Source organism: Sciurus carolinensis, chromosome 11 (assembly GCF_902686445.1).
Source record: "Sciurus carolinensis chromosome 11, mSciCar1.2, whole genome shotgun sequence".
Taxonomy (NCBI): domain Eukaryota; kingdom Metazoa; phylum Chordata; class Mammalia; order Rodentia; family Sciuridae; genus Sciurus; species Sciurus carolinensis.
Window position 1 is genome coordinate 22163221 of NC_062223.1, and position 21645 is coordinate 22184865.

The 21645-nt window shown below is 38.8% G+C and overlaps 1 protein-coding gene and 1 pseudogene across 1 annotated transcript; one reads left to right on the forward strand and one right to left on the reverse strand.

The window, feature by feature from the left end:
* Positions 1–263: 263 nt before the first annotated feature.
* On the reverse strand, positions 264–1199 carry LOC124960002 (olfactory receptor 5L1-like). Its single transcript, XM_047518522.1, has one exon. It carries the CDS (start codon positions 1197–1199, stop codon positions 264–266), a length of 936 nt encoding a protein of 311 aa, XP_047374478.1.
* An 18717-nt stretch (positions 1200–19916) lies between these two features.
* LOC124959174 (olfactory receptor 5W2-like) lies at positions 19917–20855 on the forward strand (annotated as a pseudogene).
* Positions 20856–21645: the final 790 nt, after the last annotated feature.

The following is a 21645-nucleotide window of genomic DNA, read 5'->3' on the forward strand; positions in this document are numbered from 1 at the left end:
GAAATGGGGTCTAATTATACCATCTTACAAATCCATTCAATCCAGTTAGAGACTGAAGAAGAGTAGGTAAGGTAGAAGAGTCAATTAAACTATAACCAGTATAATACATGGCTTAATATACAGGTAAGTGGTTCATTAGAAAGCACACATAATCCCTTGTTCCTAAAATATTTCCCCATTTAACATTTCTCCATATTCATTCGCACATAATTGCCTTTAAAGTTTCCTTATGCAACCCTGAAATCTATGTAAGAAAATAACTGTTAAGAAAATAATTTGGATCCTACCATTTTTTTGAGTGCTTCTTTCACATCCTTGTTCCTCAGACTGTATATCAGGGGGTTCAGCATGGGAATCACTACAGTGTAGAACACAGTGGCCACTTTGTCAGCATCCCAACTGTGGCCTAGACTGGGCTGGCAATAAGTGAACAGGATGGTTCCATGGAAGACGACGATGGCTGTGAGGTGGGAGGCACAGGTGGAAAAAGCTTTGTGCCTCCCCTCTACAGAGCGCATCTTCAGGATGGTGATGAGGATGAACAAGTAGGAGGTGAGGATGATCGTGATGGTAATGACCTCATTCACAGTGGGCACAATGAATGCCATGAGTTCATTGATTGACACATCAGAGCAAGCAAGAGAAAAGATAGGTGGTAGATCACAAAAGAAATGATCAACCACATTTGATTTGTAGGATGAAATTCCAAGAACTAAACACAGGTGGATCAGAGAACACACCATTCCACAGAGGTAGCAACTGGAAACCAGCTCCATGCGAAGCTTCTGGGACATGGTCACCATATAGAGGAGAGGGTTGCAGATGGCCAAGAAGCGGTCATAAGCCATAACTGCCAAGAGGAAGACCTCAGTGACCACACATGTACAAAAGAAATAGAATTGCACCAAGCACCCTAGGAAAGAGATGGCTTTGTCCTTGCTGAAGATGTTGGCCAACATCTTTGGTACAATTGTGGTGGAGTAGCAAAAGTCTACGAAGGACAAGTGGCTGAGGAAAAAGTACATGGGCGTGTGAAGTTGGCAGCTTAACTGAATCAGTGCAATCATGCCCAGGTTGGCCAAAACCGTGACTCCATAGATGAGAAGGAATATCAGAGAGAGAAGGACTCTCAGCTCAGGGACATCTGACAGTCCCAGCAGAATGAACTCTGTCACTGTGGTGCAATTTTCCTCCACCATTCCTGCTTGAGTCAGTTTGGGAAGATAATCTGTTCCACATTTTTTTCTGGGGAGAGAATAAAAGAGAAAAGAAGTTTACATTAATATCAGAAAAATTTAACGTGATATGAAAATATATCATTGATATCGCGTCCCCTGCCCGCAGAGAAACACGAAACCGGATCGGGGCAAGTTCTTTATTTTCTGCTAGCAGTTACTTCTGGCTGGCCGCGGTGGCTGGCCGCTCTTGCAAGCGCCTTACATTACATACAACAACCAATCAGCTTATAGATCACGAGGGGAAAGCATGGACAGTAATGGAGCACAATAGTGTGGATATAGCAATCATGCAGTGTCCACGAGGACCCATGACCAATCACATTAACTTCCTCAAATAACGCCACTTGTTGGCAGAGAGAATTAGTCTGCTGGAGGTACCTGGTTTTGTTCTCAGCACTTCCTTGGCACCTTGCCAGGCGCCATCTTGGCCACGCCGAAGGGCTGGGGGTCTGCAGTACCCCGACAGCTCCCCCCTTTTTATTTATTAAAAGAATGCTGGCTCGGGATCGTGCCTGTCTTAGGCGGAGTGGTCAACCATCGTCCTTACCCGTCATCGGATAACTGCAGAGCATGCTACAGCTCCTGTCTTAGGTCGGTACATGGTTACCTCCTTCCTTACCCGTCATTGACTACCGATCCAGCATGCTCAGCCAGACTTGAGGAGAGCTGCCAGCCTCTAAGGCCATCATGGCTTGATGGAAAATGATGCGATCTCTGGCATGAACTTGGCGTATACGCATGATAAAGCGTGTGAGGAAGATAATTGCAATAATCATTAGCACACACAATGCTCCCATTCCTGCCCATTGCTTTACAAAACTGAAGGAAGAAGATAACCAATTTTGCATTTCAGATATAGGGGCTACATTAACTCTAGTAGAATTAAGGCTAACAATTTGTGATCTAAGAATGGCAGTAAGATTATCAAATTTATAAGACCAATTGGCACGTAGCTGAGTAGATATGATTTTAGACAAATTTGCTGCATAACTAAGATTATGATAAGCTACAGGTGTAATGCACAGTCCCGGCAGATGATAAATACACCCCACGCTTAACAGTTCTTGTAAAAGGTCCATCTGTTCTTGAAGTAAGTCCACTCGCTGGTTTACAAGAAGAATCCCTGCTTTTAGGTGTTGATCCACTGCTTGCTGAGTGGATAAAGCAGTAGCAGTCTGTTGAACCACATTATTGAGTGTAGCTGCAGACTGTACTGACGCAGTTAAGGCTACAGCTGCTGCAGTGGCTGCTGCCGCTGATGCAACTACGGCGGTAATGACTGCCGTGGTGATTCCAAAGTCCCTCTTATTTCTGGAAAGCAATACTGGCAATTCATCATCTGTAACAGAGACTGGGACTGGTAGGAAGGTAGGAACACACATTAAGTCTGCCAGCAGGAACCTAGAAGCATTTTAACATTGAGAGATAGCACAAATCTGAAGTACAATTGAGAGAAGCAGTTGTTTTGTTACATAGTTGAACTGTTCCTCCTAAGAGACTAAAAAGAGGTTGTAAGTTAGTTTATTCCATGGAAACACACAAACTGAGCCGCAGCTCCAGTAAAGCACCAGGTTACCCTTATTACCCAGAGTTAAAAAACCCCAAACAAAGAGACAAAGAGAAAGTTTATCTTTAGGGGACCTGAAGGTCTCCTCTATTCCCCCTTTTTGTTTATCATGGATAGAATCTTATATCCATTTGTCCATCCTGCCTCGGTTATCAGTTTGCTTAATCATTTGGTACTGTTGAGTAAGGACCATAGTTTGGATTGTTTAAAGAGAATAATACAGACTTCTCCCAGCAGGGAGAAAGGGGCCATGGCTGATATTTCAAAAGTCCCGAGAAGTGAGCGCACCCTACATCCCCTATAGGTCAAAGTTTCCTTTGTTCTTCAGTTCTCTCCCCCCTTACCTTACTCTCCTTCCTGCCTTCGTGACTAGGCCTGGTTTTGCATTAAGTGAGAAACCATGGGCAGGGGGAGGGCCAAGGTGATTTAGGCAGGTAAGGGCCCAGGGGGCATTAATTAGCATCTCCTTGCTTGCAGTCCTTGATAAAGGCAGGTAAATTTGGTAATCAATGGGCTCCGGAGATCCTTGACATTTGCAAAGGCAGATGGCTTCATGGCTTCATTTCCTCGAATTGACCCGATTCCCTATTTCTACACTAACTACCTGTCCTTAATTCTGGCTTCATTCTCCGCTTTAGCTATAGGAACTCCCAACTGCTTTAAGGAAAAGGGGGCGTCGGTCGTTCTGGCTGCTTCGAAGCTGAAAGGGGGCAGTGAGGGGCAAGCAGTTTGGAGTTCCTTTTTTAAAAATCGGGTCAATCGAGGGGTCCGAGGTAGAAGTCTGGTTGGGGAGGAGCAGGTTGTAAAGTCATCTGGGGGTGGGTGCTTCTATGATAGAAGAACAAAAAGACATGAGTACTGAAATGAAATTAGTACAAAGTAAATGTTGCAGCATCTGGAACATGCCACTGAGTATCATGAAAATGACAGAAGTCAATCTTTCACCAGGAGGTGGAAAACTGAGAAATTGTTCCCATAACTAGACCTAGCAAAGGCTGGAAAGGACAAGGCCTTTATTTGGGAACTTTAACATTGTCCAGGTTATCAGGAATGTAAACACAACATTTAACTCTTAATGTCATAGATATCCCAAAAAATATAGTTAAGCTACTTAAGTCATCTGATTGTGTAAAATATCCCTTTATTGGTATAACCTGTGTTTAGTAGAGAGCTCTATATTTCTGTTACTTAGGGCTAGGTAATCATACGAGCAAACATAGATTAAGTCTACCTGTGTAGCTTAGGAAGATCTGCAGGCCTTAAACTGACTAAAAACTTCTGACTCTGGCAGTTTCTCTTGATTGTTATCAGGCACATTTGCTGAAGAATCTTTCTTTTATTTGTAGCTTCTAGTCTTCATTCTAGTGGACTAACATAAGTGTACATCCTAAGTTACATTTAATTATTATTTCTCTTAAATGCCCAAGAATGGCTATATTTTGGTTTTTACTGTTTTGCTGGGTGTCTAGGATCAAGCTGGTCAAATTGACCTGGTTCCTGTCTTGTTAAAGAGTCAGCTGAGTTCCCACAGGGGCCATTTGTAGAGAACTGAAGAGCAGCTTCTTAGCTCCTCCAGTACCATTGGTTAGGCAGGGTCTCCTTGATGAGGTGACTTCCTTAGGAAGCATTAAGGGATGTCTCCACTTTTTTTTTTTTTTTTTTTTTTTTTGCTTTTAGTGGCATTTCATGACTTTTTAGCAACTCCCTAAGAGGCTGCTGCATCCTAGTTTTGGAGAGTTTTGTTCCCATGGTCAAATTCTAACACTGCTAAGAGCTGACCAAATCACCCAGATGAACCACACAAACAACACGAAAAGTACACCACCACACACACAATTTGGTACCCCTTCATAAATTGAAACTAACTGATTTTACCAGGCAACGAGTCTGCCTTCTGTGAACTTTTACCGGGCTTTCAGCCTATTAACCTCTCTCTGTTACCGGGCTTAAAGCCTATTAATCTTTCTCTGTTACCGGGCTTAAAGCCTATTAATCTTTCTCTGTTACCGGGCTTTCTAGCCTTACTTATTTTATTACTTTATTGCTTTATTATTTTATTACTTTATTACTTACCACTCAACTTACCCTTGTCTGTGAAAAATTATTGTTCTTATGAAATTTCTGAATTTAGCCTAGTTTTAGACAGTTCTATTCCTATGATTAAATCTTACAGCACTAAGAGGTAGTTTACTAGTTTAAACACACAAACAAAAAGACAAGCGCGTGCACGCACACACTCTCTCACGCACGCACACACATACACAGTTTGGTACCACTATATAAATCTGTATCTGGCCACTTCACTCATCCCTCCTATGGGGATCCTTTTGTGATGAATCATCCCTCCCATGGGGATCCTTTTGTTATGACTCGTCCCTCCTATGGGGATCCTCTTTTTATGACTCGTCCCTCCTACGGGGATCCTTTTGTGATGAATTGTCGCAGCTCCGCGAACCTCGAGACGTCTCACCTTTTGAACTCTCAGACTAATTTCTCTTGATTTGAGAACTTATGTGAACTTACCCTTATATTTTTTCTCATTCTCGGTCTTGATTCGGCACCATTTATCGCGTCCCCTGCCCGCAGAGAAACACGAAACCGGATCGGGGCAAGTTCTTTATTTTCTGCTAGCAGTTACTTCTGGTTGGCCGGCGGCCGGCGGCTCTTGCAAGCGCCTTACATTACATACAACAACCAATCAGCTTATAGATCACGAGGGGAAAGCATGGACAGTAATGGAGCACAATAGTGTGGATATAGCAATCATGCAGTGTCCACGAGGACCCATGACCAATCACATTAACTTCCTCAAATAACGCCACTTGTTGGCAGAGAGAATTAGTCTGCTGGAGGTACCTGGTTTTGTTCTCAGCACTTCCTTGGCACCTTGCCAGGCGCCATCTTGGCCACGCTGAAGGGCTGGGGGTCTGCAGTACCCCGACACATTGATCACAGAATATTTAAGAAGGTGACAAAACATAACTATCAAGGAAAAGTTAAGTATCTCAGTGAATGCCACTGTTCTAAATTAACTTATTCATCAGGAGAATCATATATTTATTTCCAGCTCTTTCTACCAGAGTAGGTTTAGGTGATCTGTTAAGTTAGATCATTCCAGGGACTTTGAAATAGACTCCATGTTTCATTTCAAAGCTACATAGTACTCCCTGTAATATTTAGTATGTTTCATGTAAGCACAATGGCAGACCTTATGACTTTATTTGTATAATATACACTATTCTTTGGTTTGATTTGTCATAACATTAATTTACCTTAAGTGAGTTGCTTTACAGCTACTATTGAAAAACATGACAAATTTAGGCAATTAGAGGCTCAGGAAGATTGGTCATTTTAATCCAGAAATATGTAGAATGAATAAAAGTTAAAAGGAACCCTGAAAATCATAGTAATTTTCCTTATAAAATTGATAGTATTTTTATTAATTAATGTTCAATATTGCTAATGACTCATAAAGATGAATTATTATATAAACTTATTTGGAAAGTAACTAGGCAATATGCACCTGAAGTCTTAATCCAGAAAATAATAAAAGATACATCATCCTTTTGTTTAGAAAAACTATTATTCTTAGTAAAGGTTTAGGTATATTAAAAGGAGAGACAGAGAAAGGGATACGACAAAGTCTACCATTTACTACGCTATCTTTCATACATTTCAATGTTTGATGTTACACAGAAAATCATTCCCATCAGCTTCCTCTAAAACTAAAAGACAAACACATTTTATATATTAAGCACACAGGAAGCAATTCTCATAAACATATTTCAAAATAATTTTTTTTCCTCAGAAAATATTTTAATTTCCTTTTCAAATAACCAGAATCTAATTTCAGCTAACAAACCTGAGGTACCAGCATTTCCTCCTAGGTCCTAAGGATGGTAGGTGAATAGTATATGGTTAGAGATTTATACTACACTTTAAACTCCTGGGAAATGGGTCCCTGAAGTAAAACTGTTACGAATGTCTATGGTTTAACAAAATACAAATGGCACAAAGGGCATGTGCAGTAAGACAGGAAGTATAATTAATCTCTGTGGAATTAGCTGAGTATTTCATCAAGCTACTCTAATTCAAGAAATAACTGTTTAAACCCAAACATGTCTCCTTTCAGACTTCTGGTCCTTTTTTGGCATTCGATAACCACATATCAAATATGCGAGTCAAAGTTTATGCTTCCATTCTGAAGTAACATGTATATTTCTTATAATCATTACACTTTCTTATTATATTATTAAAGTCCTTTACTTTCCAGCAGGTCAGGTGCTTTAAATAACACCAGAATTCCTTCGACTGTCATAATGAACTTACTAATAAGAAATTCTAATTAAAAATCACACTTTGGGGTCATAATGTGTCTGAAACTACTCTAAATCATGAGGTACAAGTTTTGCTCTTCTGGTTTCTGGTTTTACACTTCATGGCTGAATATGGGGGAAGCACAGGACCAGCGCCAGCATAGGAACTGCAGTTTCCCTAGTGACCGTCCCATGCTGGAAGGCATCCAGGGGAATCACTCGCTGAATTCTGCTAGGTAAGCGCACTTCACAGTTGATAAGGGCAAGCGAGGTGCCTGTTGTACTTGTCTTTATATATCACTAGATATACATGTGGGTGTTTAAGGTGTACATGATCCAAAAGCAATTTCATATAAAATATTTTATATATTTTCAACTTCTATACAATATATTTCTAAAGTTGATCTCCCAAAGTTTTCACACAAAACTAAGGAGACAGTTTCTTTATCTATTAAAACACCTATTTCATTTTCACATACAAAAGGAAAGCTTATGTAAACCCAGCATATAGTGAATTATCATCTTGAGTAAAAATCTGTAGACTAAACAAAAGGGCAACTTGAAATATTGTATTGGGGCTAATTTTTGAGTCTTCTTTGCACATGTCATAAACTTATCTAATAATGTTTCAGCCTTTCTCTAGTTCCTACATTTCCTTCTACTGTCATCTAGTGTGTAGAAGTCAGGGATGCAGCTCATATTCAAAGGATATGGTGTAGTGGTCCCCATGGAAAACTGTCCAATGTGAAACATCAGTAGTGTTATGAGTGACAAATCCTACTGTCTATGTCATGATTCTTCCTTTCGATATTTCCTATTTTTATTTAAAACTTCTTCCTGAGTTTGTGAGTGTATTCTTTCTGCTTGTCTTTGAGCTCTTATTGCTTATCTTGGTGATTTTTGCTTTTTTTGTTTTGTTTTGTTTTCGATTAATTATTTGAGAAAAACTCTTAGCTGAGTTTCTTCATACATTTCCTCTGCCTTGACCTCTTTACCTTGAAGAAAAACCAATTATAGTTATTCTTATCCCTTGATGTTACTACACAGCCCTTAGGTGTGGTCTTTATTCTTTTTCCTCTTTTTCATTTGAAGTGGGCCATATTAATCTGTCTTTAATTTCATTAAAATACTGCTTGGTTATGTTGGTTCTCCTTAAATGCTTCTTTTCTTGGTTTTCTTTTTAGTTTAATTTCTAATTATAATTTTCATGACTTTTTTTTGAAATTCCCTATATACTCATGCATGATGCCTACTTGTTTCATTAGTGCATACATAAATTATAATTATTTTTAGGTTGATTGCCATATATTTCTAACATATATGTTGTATCTGAATCTGGTTCTTTTAATTTTTGTTTGTGCTTTCTGACAGCAAGTTACTATCCCTTGCTTGTATGTATACCTTAAAATTCTGATTAAGAATGGATATTGATGGCTCAAAATGGTGGCATGGACTTGGAGTTCCAGGTACTTGGATCAGGAGTATCTCTTGAGCCCAGCAGTTTGAGATCAGCCTGGACAACATAGTGAGAGCCCACATAGGAAAAAAAAAAAAAGAAAAGGAAGAAAAAGGAAAGAAAAGGAAAGGAAAGGAAGGAAGGATGGGAAGAAGGAAGAATAGATATTATTTTGGGAATAATAGGGCATGTGTTATTTCTGTCCAGAAATTTCTCCTTTCCTTTGCTCAATGTTAAGTATGGGGATTGAGCTGGGCCTCAGCCTAGATGACACTGTGATTGCCTCAGCTGTAGGTATCCAGCTTGACATGAGTGTAGCTATCTTGCTTGGAACTGTCAACTTGCCCATCAGGTATCCCTGGCATGCATTTCAAACTGTATTGGATAAGAAATATAAGTTAAGATATTCATCAAAACATTCATGACCACAACTGAAGCCTTGGATTTTTCTTAACTGACTTTTAACCTATTATTAGTATTTGTTCTGTTTTGAGGAATTAACAGTGACATTCTGTTTGACTGGAATGTAGCTGAACCACCTGTGTCTATTTTGGTGTATGAATGCTTTTGTCCTGCCATGGAGAGTGACTTGCTGCCATCCAAGACTTCCTCCATTCATAAGTACCTAATGAATTGGACTCTGTGTAATTCTGTTTAACTGTCTCTTTCATCAATCTCTCTGCACCTTCTACCTTTTATGGCTGGTTTGCATACACCTGATTTTCCTGAAATAATTGATGAATCATTCAGGAGCTTTGGAAACTGAAGAAGGAGAAAGAACATTCTGCAGGGGAAATCCTGAGCATCTACTCATGTGTATGTGGAAAGGGTGGACTAAATGCCAGATCCTAGAGGACTGCCATATGAGTACAGAGACACTCCAAAAGTGTGGCTGTGTTTGGAGCAACTGTTGACAGAAATTTGTCTAATCCATTGTGGTGAGGAAGGGCTGTAATTTGTGCCACTATTGAATGGCCATTGTAGCAGCTGTAGTTTGTTACTGATGCAAAACTGGCTGCAGAGGCCAGAATAAAATGGATGGAAGAGGAATTGTAGCTACAAAGAGATGTGTGTTGTTCCACCTACCTTCTGTCCTCCAACTGCAAAGAAAAAGTAGAGGAACAAAATTCTAAATTGGAAATGTTAGCTTGTGGATTTTTCAGGCTAGGAGGGAAAACAATGGAAGAAACAAGTGAGAGCTACTGTCTCTTGACCTCTCTTGACCTGAGTGAGATACGAAAAAATGGAATTCCTGGGAACAGGTAAGATTGGACTAAGATTTTCTGTCTTATGAACCAAACTTTTCATTGCAACTGTGATTGACTGCAGTGGAAGACAAAAGTTCAGATAGCAGTGAGCTTAGCCTGGAACAACCACCATGCAAGAAACCGTACTTGGACTGGGGTTGTAGTTCTGAGCTAGAGCACTTGCTTAGCATATGTGAGGCACTAGATTCGATTCTCAGCACTGCATATAACTAAATAAAATAAAGGTCCATTGACAACTAAAAAAATTAAAAGAAAAGAGAAAGAAACCTTACTAATCCAGCCACAATCATTGGCGGAATTGATAGACACTGCAAAAACTGGAACATCTTCCTACAAGAGTCTGCCTGCCTGAATGGTGAGTCTCTGGGATGTGGAAGATTTTCTTTGCAGGAGCAAAAAATAATTCTTTAAAAAAATGGATTAATATCACAATGGACTTGACACTTAGGCAAGGTTATACATTTCTTGAGTTCCCTGCAGGGAGCCCATTGCCTTAAAGGCTAGACCACTTGGCAGTGAAGGAATCATGATACAAATGAAGGACATCTGACAAGGCAGATGCTCTCCCAGAGAACAAAGAAGACCAGAGTTTTCTGGAGGAATGAGAAAGGGATGGGACACCTACATCCAGTTTTTAAAATGAATTAATTAATTAATGTTCTTCTTTTTTTACTTATATATGACAGTAGAATCCATTCTGATATAATTATATAAGCATAGACTATATCTTATTCTAATTAGTACCCCATTCTTGTGGATGTACATAATGGTTGGATTCACCAGGGTATATACATATATGTACATAGTAAAGTTATGTCAGAATCATTCCACTGTCTTTGTTTTCCTATCCAACTCCTATCCCTTTATTTCCCTTTGTCTAATCCACAAAATTTCTAGTCTGCCTCTCCCCGTAGTTGTTGAGGGTTAACTCCCACATATCAGTAAAAACATTCGACCTTTGTTTATTGGGGATTGGCTTATTTCACTTAGCTTGGTAGTCTCCAGGTCCATCCATGTACTGGCAACTGTCATAAAGTCATTCTTTGTAATCGCTGAATAACAGTCTGTTGTGTATATATGTCACACTTTTTAAATCTATTTATTGGTTGAAGGGCACGTTGGTTGTCTCCACACCTTTGCTATTGTGAGTTCAACTGCTGTAAACATTGATATGACTGCAACTCTGTAGTATGCGGACTTTAACTACTTTGGATATATACTGAGGAGTATTATAACCAGGTCAAATGATGGTTTCATTTCTAGATATTTGAGGAATCTCCACATTGCTTTCCAGAGTGGTTCCACCAATTTGTACTCCTAACAGCAATGTATGAGTGTGCCCTTTTACCCACATGCTTGGCAATATTTACTATTATTTGTATTCTCAATAATTGCCATTCTGACTGCACTGAGGTGAAATCTCAGTGCAGTTTGAATTTGCATCTCTGTAATTACTAGAGATAGTGAACATTTTTTCATATATTTGCTAACTATACATATTTCTGCTTCTGAGAAGTGTCTGTTTAGTTCCTTTGCCTATATCTTGATTTGGTTATTTGTTTTTTGGTGTTAAGTCTTTTGAGTTATTTGTATATCCTAGAAATTAACACCCTATGTGAGGAAAAAGTGGCAAAGATTTTCACTCATTCCTTAGATTCTTTCTTTACACCCTTGATTGTTTCCTTTGCTGTGAATAAGTTTTTTGGTTTGATGTCATCTCATTTATTGATTTTTGATTTTACTACTTACACTTCAGGAGTCTTGTCAAGGAAGTCAGTTCCTGAGTCAATGTATTGGAGTGTTGGACCTACATTTTCTTTTAGTATGTAGGCATTTCTGGTCTAATTTCTGGGTCTTTGGTTGAGTTTTGTTCAGGGTGGCAGATAGGGGTTAAACTTCATTCTACTACATAGCCCATTTGGAATGGTCTGGGTCCTTTCTCTGTCTTTGCCCTTGAGGATGATGTGGTCTCCTCCTCTCTCAGTCACTTGTAAAGGGCATTGTCCCCTTCTTTTTCCTAGACTCTTGAGAATTGTGTGGTTTCTTTCTGTTTCTTCAGCCTTTTGATTATGATTTGGTCCCCTTCTCTCTTTCCTTATTATAGTTTAAAGCAGTTTTTGTATGATACTGGGGAAGCCATAGCTGTTTCAGAGAGAAAGTGGCTCTCATAGCATGTGCCTGGGTACTAAATATATCTAAGTGGGGAGAACAAACAAGTCTGCATAAAAGGGGAAAAAAGGGACCAGTCTGGAAAGCTACAAAACAAATGTTTAATCTTCATACTCACTGATGTTTCAAAGATAGGTAATCAACCCCACCCAGTGACCTGTTGGTGACTGAAAAAAAAATCTGTGGGAGAATTTGGCTTAAATCAGAATGATACAGGTTGTGTTGAAGAGAGAAGCATTCTGGGGTCCTAGCAACCCCCTGCCCTCTAGGTGGGAAGTGTATACAAGGTAGTGCAAACTGTCCAGAGAGTGAAACAAAATTAAATTTCACTCTACTATATAAGGATTTCCAGTTTTCCCAGCACTGTTTGTTGAAGAGACTGTGTCTTTTGTCCAATGTATATTTATGGCACCTTTATCTGGTATGAGATAACTTTACTTATTTGATCTTGACTCTGTGTCTTTTATTTTGTTCCATTGTTCTTCATCTTTGTTTTGATACCAATACCATGCTGTTGTTGTTACTATAGGTCTGTACTATAATTTAAGGTCTGATATTTAGATGCCTCCTGCTTCACTGTTGTCACTAAGAATTGCTTCGGCTATTCTGGACATCTTGTTTTTCTAAGTGAATTCATGACTGCTGTTTCTGTTTCTATGGGAACTATCATTGCATATTGGTTCAAGACCTCAGTTTGAATGCCAGATGCACTGGTGATTGCCTGTAATTGTACTTGGGAAGCTCAAGCAGGAGAATCATAAGCTCAAGCCCAGGCATGGTGGTGTAGACAAACTGTCTCAAAAGGAAAGTTGAGAATGCAGCCTAGTGTTAGAGTGCCCCTCCATTCAATCTGCATTCTTGCCCTCAGTGTTGTTTCCTACTGATGTTGTCTAATTTCATTATACTGATGACATTTTTCTGAGAAGACCATGCTCTCTTACAGAAGACAGTAGACTGCCTTTGTACCAACTTCCAGGCAAGAGGTTGAGCCATTATCTCACCAAAATTCACGACCTAATACTGTTGCCAAAAGTTTGGTCTTTGTCCCCAATGCCAATCCAATAATGAAGATACAGTTTTGAGAAGAGGGAAAAAGGGAGATTTATTGCTTTGCTAGCAAAGGAAACACAGGGGACTTTTGTCCCAAAGACTTTGATTGTACCCATCAGGAGGAACAGGGAGATTTTAAATGAACTCTTTAAAGGTTGCATTTCAGAAGGGCTCTGGTAAGGAGTACCAAGGTGCTCTGATGGTATGTTAGATATTCAATTCTTAGATCTTCTAGCAGATTTCTCCTTCCTGTGGTGGATGTGTTAAAGGACAATTAACTAGGGGAAGAAAAAGATAATACTGTCTCCCTAATCTTATTAAGGTAGGAGAGAGGGGAGAAGAGAAAGAACACCACCACCAAAAACTAAAATATGTCCTTTTAAAAATAAGCCTCAGAGCAAAAAGAGCTATATTCAAAATGTGAGTGGGCCACTGTTACATTTCCCCACTGTCAATTTTTACCTTCCATTTCTATGGAAAAATGGGCAAGAGACATCTCCAAGCTGCTTCCTACAGAGAAAGGGTGATGACTGGCATCTTTACAGTGGAAGGTTTTTACTTGTTGCCATTCTTTCTTCCTGTCTTTGGTTGTATATTTGCAAAAGGAGGAACAGTAACAGAAAAGTAAATGGAAAGGTACATACACAGAGGCAATGATGAATAGGATAGTCAGAAGGAGGAGGAGGCCGCCTAGTAAAATAGACGTAATCCTTCTTGGTGTCCTGGAGAAGACTCCAGAGAACATTAGTTAGGCCTATTTCCATTCCATCCAAAAGGGATGTGTGGTGGTCAAGGGTTTGTTACAGCTTGTTTGCTTGTTACCTGATCTTTTCAATACCAGTATCCACTTTGAAGAGGTGTTAGTATAAACAGAGTAGGATGTGTTAGCTATAGCACAAACTCCCCCTTGTTTGGCTAACAGTCTAAAGTCACCCAGTTATCTAAAACTACTTTGGCCAAGGAGTTCAGAGACATTTGTAAATCTGAAGAGGACAGGGCTGTTTCCTTGGCCAGAGTGATTAAAGTGGTGGAAAGATTTTAGAGGACCCAATGATTCAACACATACCCCCACCATGGTAATAAAATGTAGTCAAAGAAATATTCACAGCCATCAGGGATCCCTTTGGGGAGGTCCCTGGCCATTGGAGTAAAGATCTTTAACAAACTCGTCCAATGAGCAGATTCATTTAAAAAGTGAATTACTGTCACATACTACTATTTAGAACAAATAAAATAAAATAAATTAAAAAAAAGAGTGAATCGAGAATGGTACCACTAAATTTCCTAGAAAACATTGGGTGACTGTTATGAAGTTTCTGAGGCATTCTGTAGCCCACAGATAATTATTAAACTTCAGACAGAAACATGTCCTGCAGGGGCACAAAAGACCATTGTTTCTTTAAAGAAATGCAATGGGTCTGCAAGGAGGAAGTAATCCCTTACTTTAAATCCTATTTGTTCCATCCAAGAGTAATCTGGGAAGGAATAAGCAGTTACTACTGTAATTTTCTCTGTAGAAAATTGGGTAACCTTTTGTATACACAGAGGTAGTTGTTCTTGTTCAGGAGGGGATATCATTTCTAGGTACTCTGGAATTCGTACTCCCCTGTGGGCCAGGTAAGTGGTATGAGTGGCAATAAGAGGAAGAGTGAGACAGGGAACATTGGAAACAGTTTCAGCTGGCTCGTGCATTACTGGAACCCCATGGACAATGGTGCAGGTTCTGAGGTCCCATGTTGGCATCCAGTCTCCATCTGGGATTGGAGTAAAGTTCATTAGTGGGTGTACAAAGGCATCACCTTGGTCCACAGAGGATCAAGCCCAGGGAAGACCAATCCAGCAATTAACTGCAAGAGTCAAGGTAGACAAGATCTATGCTCTTCTGACCGTATGTTGTCCACCAACCTAGAGCGGGAATAGGGGAAAACAAGAGAATTAATGAAAACATAAAATCTCTCATTGGGTTTTCCTGAACAGGTATTTTAAATCCTCTAATGGTTGTGATGCCCATGCAGGAGAGGTAACTTCCAGTCAGTCTCTGGGGCACTTCTTCACTCTGGTGTGTTAGACACAAGGTTATATTACAGCGAGTTTCAGAGACATGTGATTTGTCAGAAGCATGTTGTAAGGTCCTGTCCATTTCTCTCCCAGTTGTTACTCTGGTCCCTGTTCTTTCCAAGTCTTGAGTAGCAGCTGGTCCCCAGACTGGAAGGTATGAAGGGGTGATTCCAAACTTGAGGGGACCTGCAAGAAGCAAACGCATGCTCACTGGTTAATATCTGTCAGACCTGTTATAATACTGCTTTAGTCTATGTCTCCTGCTGTAACCATATCCTCCTCTTTCCCTTGGGTGCCAGGAAGGATCTCCCATAGAGTATTTCATAGAGGTTTAATCTGAGGCCACTTCTGAGCACCCCCATATTTGGAGAAGAGCAATTGGCAACACCTCATCCCACTGCAGGTGGGATTCTTGGTATACTTTAGCTACAGTATTCTTTAAGGTGTGGTTCATTTTTTTTCATTTTTCCTATTGACTGGGATCCCCAGGATTCATGTGGTTTCCACTGGATATCTAATGCCTTGCTCTTCCATTGAGTTACCTTTACAATAAGACTGTCCTCTGTCACTTTGAATAAAGGAGGGAAATGCATATCTTGGGATCAACTCCTTCAAGAGAACTCTAGCTATTTCTGAGGCCTTTTCTGTTGTGGTAGGATAGGCCTCTGCCCAACTGGAGAAGGTATCTACCAATACAAGCAAATATCTAAAGTTTCCTGTGGCACCGTGCATTTGAGTAAAATCTATTTGCTGGTCATCAAAAGGCTATATTCCTACATGCTGTGTTCCCCTCCTAGGAGGTTGCCTTTCAGTCTTTGTATTATTTTGGTCACATAGGACACATCTTTGTGTCACCTGCTGAATAGTTTTCTGGAGATGGCGTTTGATAAAATTTGCCAAGACATCCCTCCTATAGTGTATACTGTCATGTAGCTGTTTTACCAGTGTCCAAACCAGTCTTTCAGGCATAAAAATGAGTCCATGGGAATTTTGTCTCCACCTGAAGTTTTGTTCCGAGAGTCAAAACTTGCCCATTTTTCATCCTCCTCAGTATAAAAGGGTTTCTACTGGTCCAGTTCAAGCTGATGTATCAAAGCCCAATAAATGTGGTTTTTTTTCCCCCTTGCAGTCATTTTGGATATTAGTCCAAAATTAGAGATCCAAATATGCAGAATTCAGACATTCCTAGAAACCCATGTAAATTACTCTGTTTCTTGGATTCTCTAAGATTCAGGATAGCCAGTTTTTCATCTGACATCAAACTTCAAGTTCCTTGGCTAATTTGGAATGCCAGATAAGTGATTTATTGTTTGTAAGTCTGAGACTTTTTAGTGGACACTTTGTGTCCACATGAGGAAAAATGGTTCAGTACAGTAATAGTATCTGAAAGACGATGTTCATAGTCTGGGCTAGCTACCAGCAGGTCATCCACATATTGTAAAAGGGCTCCTTTTGTTAGCACAAAAAGATGGCAGGACACAAACCTCAGGAATCATCTCCGCTGTTTATTCAGAAATGAAGTTTCACACCAAAACAGGATGCAGGGATGAAGTAGCAGCAGTGGAACCACTTTCCTGGTGGAAAATGAGTCACTGAAGAAAGAAAGGGACTAGGTTTATATAATTTATTTTGAGGGGTGGTCTAGTGAATGTATCAGTTTTTCCTTGGGCACTCAGGAATTTGAACGTTAGGTTGGGGGACTGTGGCAGTGTCTGGAGAGGATTTCCTTTGAAGAAGGTTAATATCTCCTAAGAATGTTATTTTAGAGGTGATAAGACACATCTTCCCTTTCTGCAGCTGCACTTGGAAAACATTTGTCTTAGGAGATGAAGGCTGTCAGTGCGTGGTCTTCTTTTCCACTCCCTTTTCCCAGGCCTCATTATCTTGGGGATTTTTTTTTTTCATTTTCCATATCTATACCTCTATACAGCTGTAACCCTCATAAGTCTTTTGCCAGAATCTTATTAAACAAAGTGGGAGAGTTTTTAAAACACTGAGGAAGGACAGTCCAACAATACTGCATAGTTACTTTAGTATCTGGGTCCTGCCATTTAAAAGCAAACCATAATTGGGACTTCCTTTCCAGGGGGATACACAAGAATTCACCCTTCAAATCTAGTACTCTGAACTAGCTGTAGTTTCCTGGCATCATTGCCAATAGGGTATAAGAGTTAGGTACTATGAGGTGAATATCTTGAACAATATTATGTATGGCTTTCCAGTCTTGCACAAATTGACATTCAGCAGTGTGAGGCAGAACATCATGGCAGAAAAATATGGTGGAGGGAAGCAGCTCACGTAATGATCACGAAGCAGAGAAAGAGACTCCACTCTCCCGGTTCAAAATATATACCTCAAAGGCACATTCCAGGCACCTTCTCAAGCTATACCTAAAGCAACTTCATTTATCACTCAGTTAATCCCATCAGAGGATTGATTCCCTGATTGGTTTAAGGCTCCATAATCCAATCATTTCTCCTCTCAGTCTTCTTGCATTGTCTCACATGGGAGCTTTTGAGGGACACTGCACATCCAAACAATAACAAGTATTAAAGTAGAGAATGTGAAATAGTCACACAATCATAGAAATGTGATTGACGGCATGTGGATGGGGAAGGGGAATATGACAATACTGGGTGAAAAGTGAACCTCAAAGCTTCCATGAACAGGAATGTCCACACCACTACTATTTATAACAGACAAAACACAGAAACAACTTGGATCTCTTTAAATTGATGAATGAGCAAATAAAATGTACTATACACATAAAACAAAAAATTATTTAGCTATGAAAGGGAAGGAAATTCTGTTACTTGCTATGCAAAGAATAGATTTCAAAAATATGGTAAGAGAAATAGCAAGAAAAAAGGCCATGTATTATGTGGCTCTGTTTGTAGTTGACAACCAGATTAGGTGAACACACCTAATCTACAGAAAGTAAGTAGAAGGTTCCAGGAACTGAGGGGAGGGACCAGAGGAGTGACAACTAATGGCCCTGAGTTCCCATGCAGGGGATGAAAGCTGTTTTTCAAGTGGAGTGTTAGAGTACTCAGCCTTCCAAACACAGTCAAATCCACAGCTGTGAAAGTGTGAAAGGTATAGTATATGAATTTTATTTCAATGATAAACATTTAGAGGGTGAAGGATAGTGCTGCAGAAATGAAGGAAAAGATGGACAAGAGAGAAAAGTTGGAATTGATTAAATGAGGGATTATTAGGTTCATTGATTCTGCTTCAGCTGGACAAGGATTATGCACATTACATTTTATAATATAAAATGTGCACATATTCTTATATTCTACAGGTCAAACTAATTTGCAGTTTTCATTCTGACATACACCATATAATGACTTCAGATTTCAGTTCAACATTTACTAAAGATGCTCACATATTCACAGGGGACAACACACTACCAGAAATGTAATTGCAATGGTTGCATAATTTCAAAGCCTGAGGGAAATAAGTTCAGAGAGTTCCAGTCCCAAATACTGCCTGTTATAATACAATGGTATTTGCTCGAAGCTCAGTTACAAATGAACAGCTCATCTCAGGTAAGCTCCTTTGTTTCCAAATTTTCAACTCTAGGGTTAAAAAAAAGTTGATCTCTTTGGAAATAAATGGACGTTTTATGAATGAACCACTTCATGCCTTTTTATGTAGTTTCATGAATTGTGAAGTATAATGATAAAAAATAATGTGTTCTCAGAACTGGAAAATTCTGAGTGAATTTGATAGTATTCATAAGATAGCATTATATTTATTTAAATTCTGCATAGGATCATAAGCAAGACTTAATTTATCATTGAATAGGGATATACAGGAATGTAAGGTATTTTTGAAATTTTTTTGATTAATTAATTGATAATAGAAGTACCACAGTAATAAGAAAACATACAGATAAAATATCTACATATATCCATTCTCCACTTTCTACATATCTTAGCACAATTAAGAATCATACACACATGCACAAGGATTACATATTCATAAATACACAGATGCTTAAAGAAAAGAATCCTATACATGTATGAAGTATTAACTGACCCTCATACTGTTTTCACTTTTTAAATAAATAAGTCTTTCTAAAAATCTGTTATAATACAAGATTTGTGCTAAATTATGAGGGTCCCATAATTTCTGTTTTGAGCATTGTTTTTCAATGATGAGGAAGACTTCCCCTTTGTCTCTGGACTGTATCTACAAATATGCAGTGAGCTTTATGTCAATAAATATAATACATTTCTTGGAAAGAAAAGAATACTTATATCGTGTCTCATCAAATACTAAAGATCACATAGATGAAGCATTATACTTAATGATTCTAGAACTCACACAATGGTCTTTAAAACCCATCACTAGTTTTGGCTTATAAAAATTGCTAATTTTTTTACAACCAGATGAATGTTTTCAAACATAGCAAATCTTTAACCCTTTATATCCCTGCCTAATCTAAGAAATCTAAGACAGTTTATCAAATATTTTTATAAGGATTTACTGAAATTTAGTGTATCAAAACTTATTTAATAATAAATGAAAGGTAAGATCCAGAGATATTAAAGATGTAGAAAGTCAAATAACTCATGAATTAAAAATTTCTTACCTACTATCTATTTATGTCTTCCTGTCTGAAGCATACAATGTATTTTTGTAGAGTAGAACACATGACTAAATTTTTCTTAGGATTAAAAATATTACAGATACAAATTGTGTTCTGTCCTATTTGTGTTCTGGTAGTAAAAAGTAATCAAATATGTATTTTTTATGCTTTGAAAGTTTAGACAAGAAAGGAAAAGAATGGACAGGGAAAATTGTTCATCCTTGAGTGAATTCATTTTCTTGGGTATTACCACTAATGCTGACCTCAGAGTGACCCTTTTCATCATGTTTCTACTGATTTACCTCATTAATCTTCTGGCAAACCTTGGAATTAATTAGTATTCTTAATTAGAGTGGATCCCCAGCTTCACACACCAATGTACTTTTTCCTCAGCCACCTCTCCTTCTGTGACCTCTGCTATTCCACAGCAGTTGGTCCCAAGATGCTGGTCGACATATTCTCCAAGAACAAATCAATTCCTTTCCTTGGTTGTGCTCTGCAGTTCTTGACCTTCTGTATCTTTGCAGATGCTGAGTGTCTGCTACTGTCAGTGATGGTCCTTTGATCGCTACAAGGCCATCAGCAACCCCTTGCGCTATGCAGTGGATATGTCCACTAAGGTGCGTTCACTGCTCATGGTTGGGGTTTACCTCATAGGACTTGCAGATGCTTTGATACACACGACATCAACATTCTGCTTATGTTTCTGTGGGTCTAATGAGATTAATCATTTCTTCTGTGATTTACCTCCACTTTATCTCCTTTCCTGTTCTGACACACAAGTCAATGAGCTGGTGTTATTCACCATATTTGGATTCATTGAAGTGAGTACCATCTCTGGAGTCCTGGTCTCTTATTGCTACATCATCTCATCCATCTTAAAGATCCTCTCTGCTGAGGGGAGGCTCAAAGCTTTCTCTACCTGTACCTCCCACCTAACTGCAGTTGCAGTATTCCAGGGCACTATGCTCTTCATGTATTTCCGACCAAGTTCTTCTTACTCTCTAGATCAAGATAAAATGAGCTCACTGTTCTACACCCTTGTGATTCCCATGTTGAATCCTCTAATTTATAGTTTACATAACAAGGATGTGAAAGAGGCTCTGCAAAAATTCAGAAGCAAAGGGTGGTTTTAAATAATTATACTATCTATACATATGCATATTTATTTAAAGGGGTTGTTTTTGTAAAATTGTATTTCATGATATGCAAGAAACAAAAATTATATAATTAATTTAATAAAATGTGCACTTGTATTAAGGTATGATTATAAGAAAATATTGCAGATTTCCATGCGTCTTGTTTCATTATTGCTTTTGCATCAATAAATGGTGCCCCATCTTTGTGTACCATTTCTGAGCCTTTCAATTTCCAACATTTCAGATGATCAATATTTCATTCATATTCAATTTTACAAAGATTTAGAAAATGTTTTTGCTAATTGACTTTTTGCCCATTTAAGCACTTTGCATGCTTTTGTGAATTCAGTAGTTTATTTACAAGTGACTGATATTTTAATGGAAGTAACGGACATTAATTTACTGAACACAGAAATAATTCATAATGACCTCATAACAATAAATAAAAATATAGTGAGATATATTCTAAAGGAGAATAAGTAAATTCAGGAGGAAGGGGATAGTATTCCTTATGGTGTTATTCAGTCCCAGACCAAAGAAGAAGTGTGGACTGGAAGGTTTTCTAGTGCAGGGTTTGACACTAGGAAAGTTTTCAGGCATGTGCGTCTATAACACTGGAGAATCCAAACAGCTTGTCGTGTAAAAGAGCCTTGATAGGTAAAAGCACATGTGTGTGCTGGAATTGTCAGCAATCAGGCCCCTATCACTTCCTCCAGGAAATTTTCCTTTGCTTTTCCCCTGTATTTGACCCTGATTAAATTCTTCTCTTCCTTTTTCACAATGAATC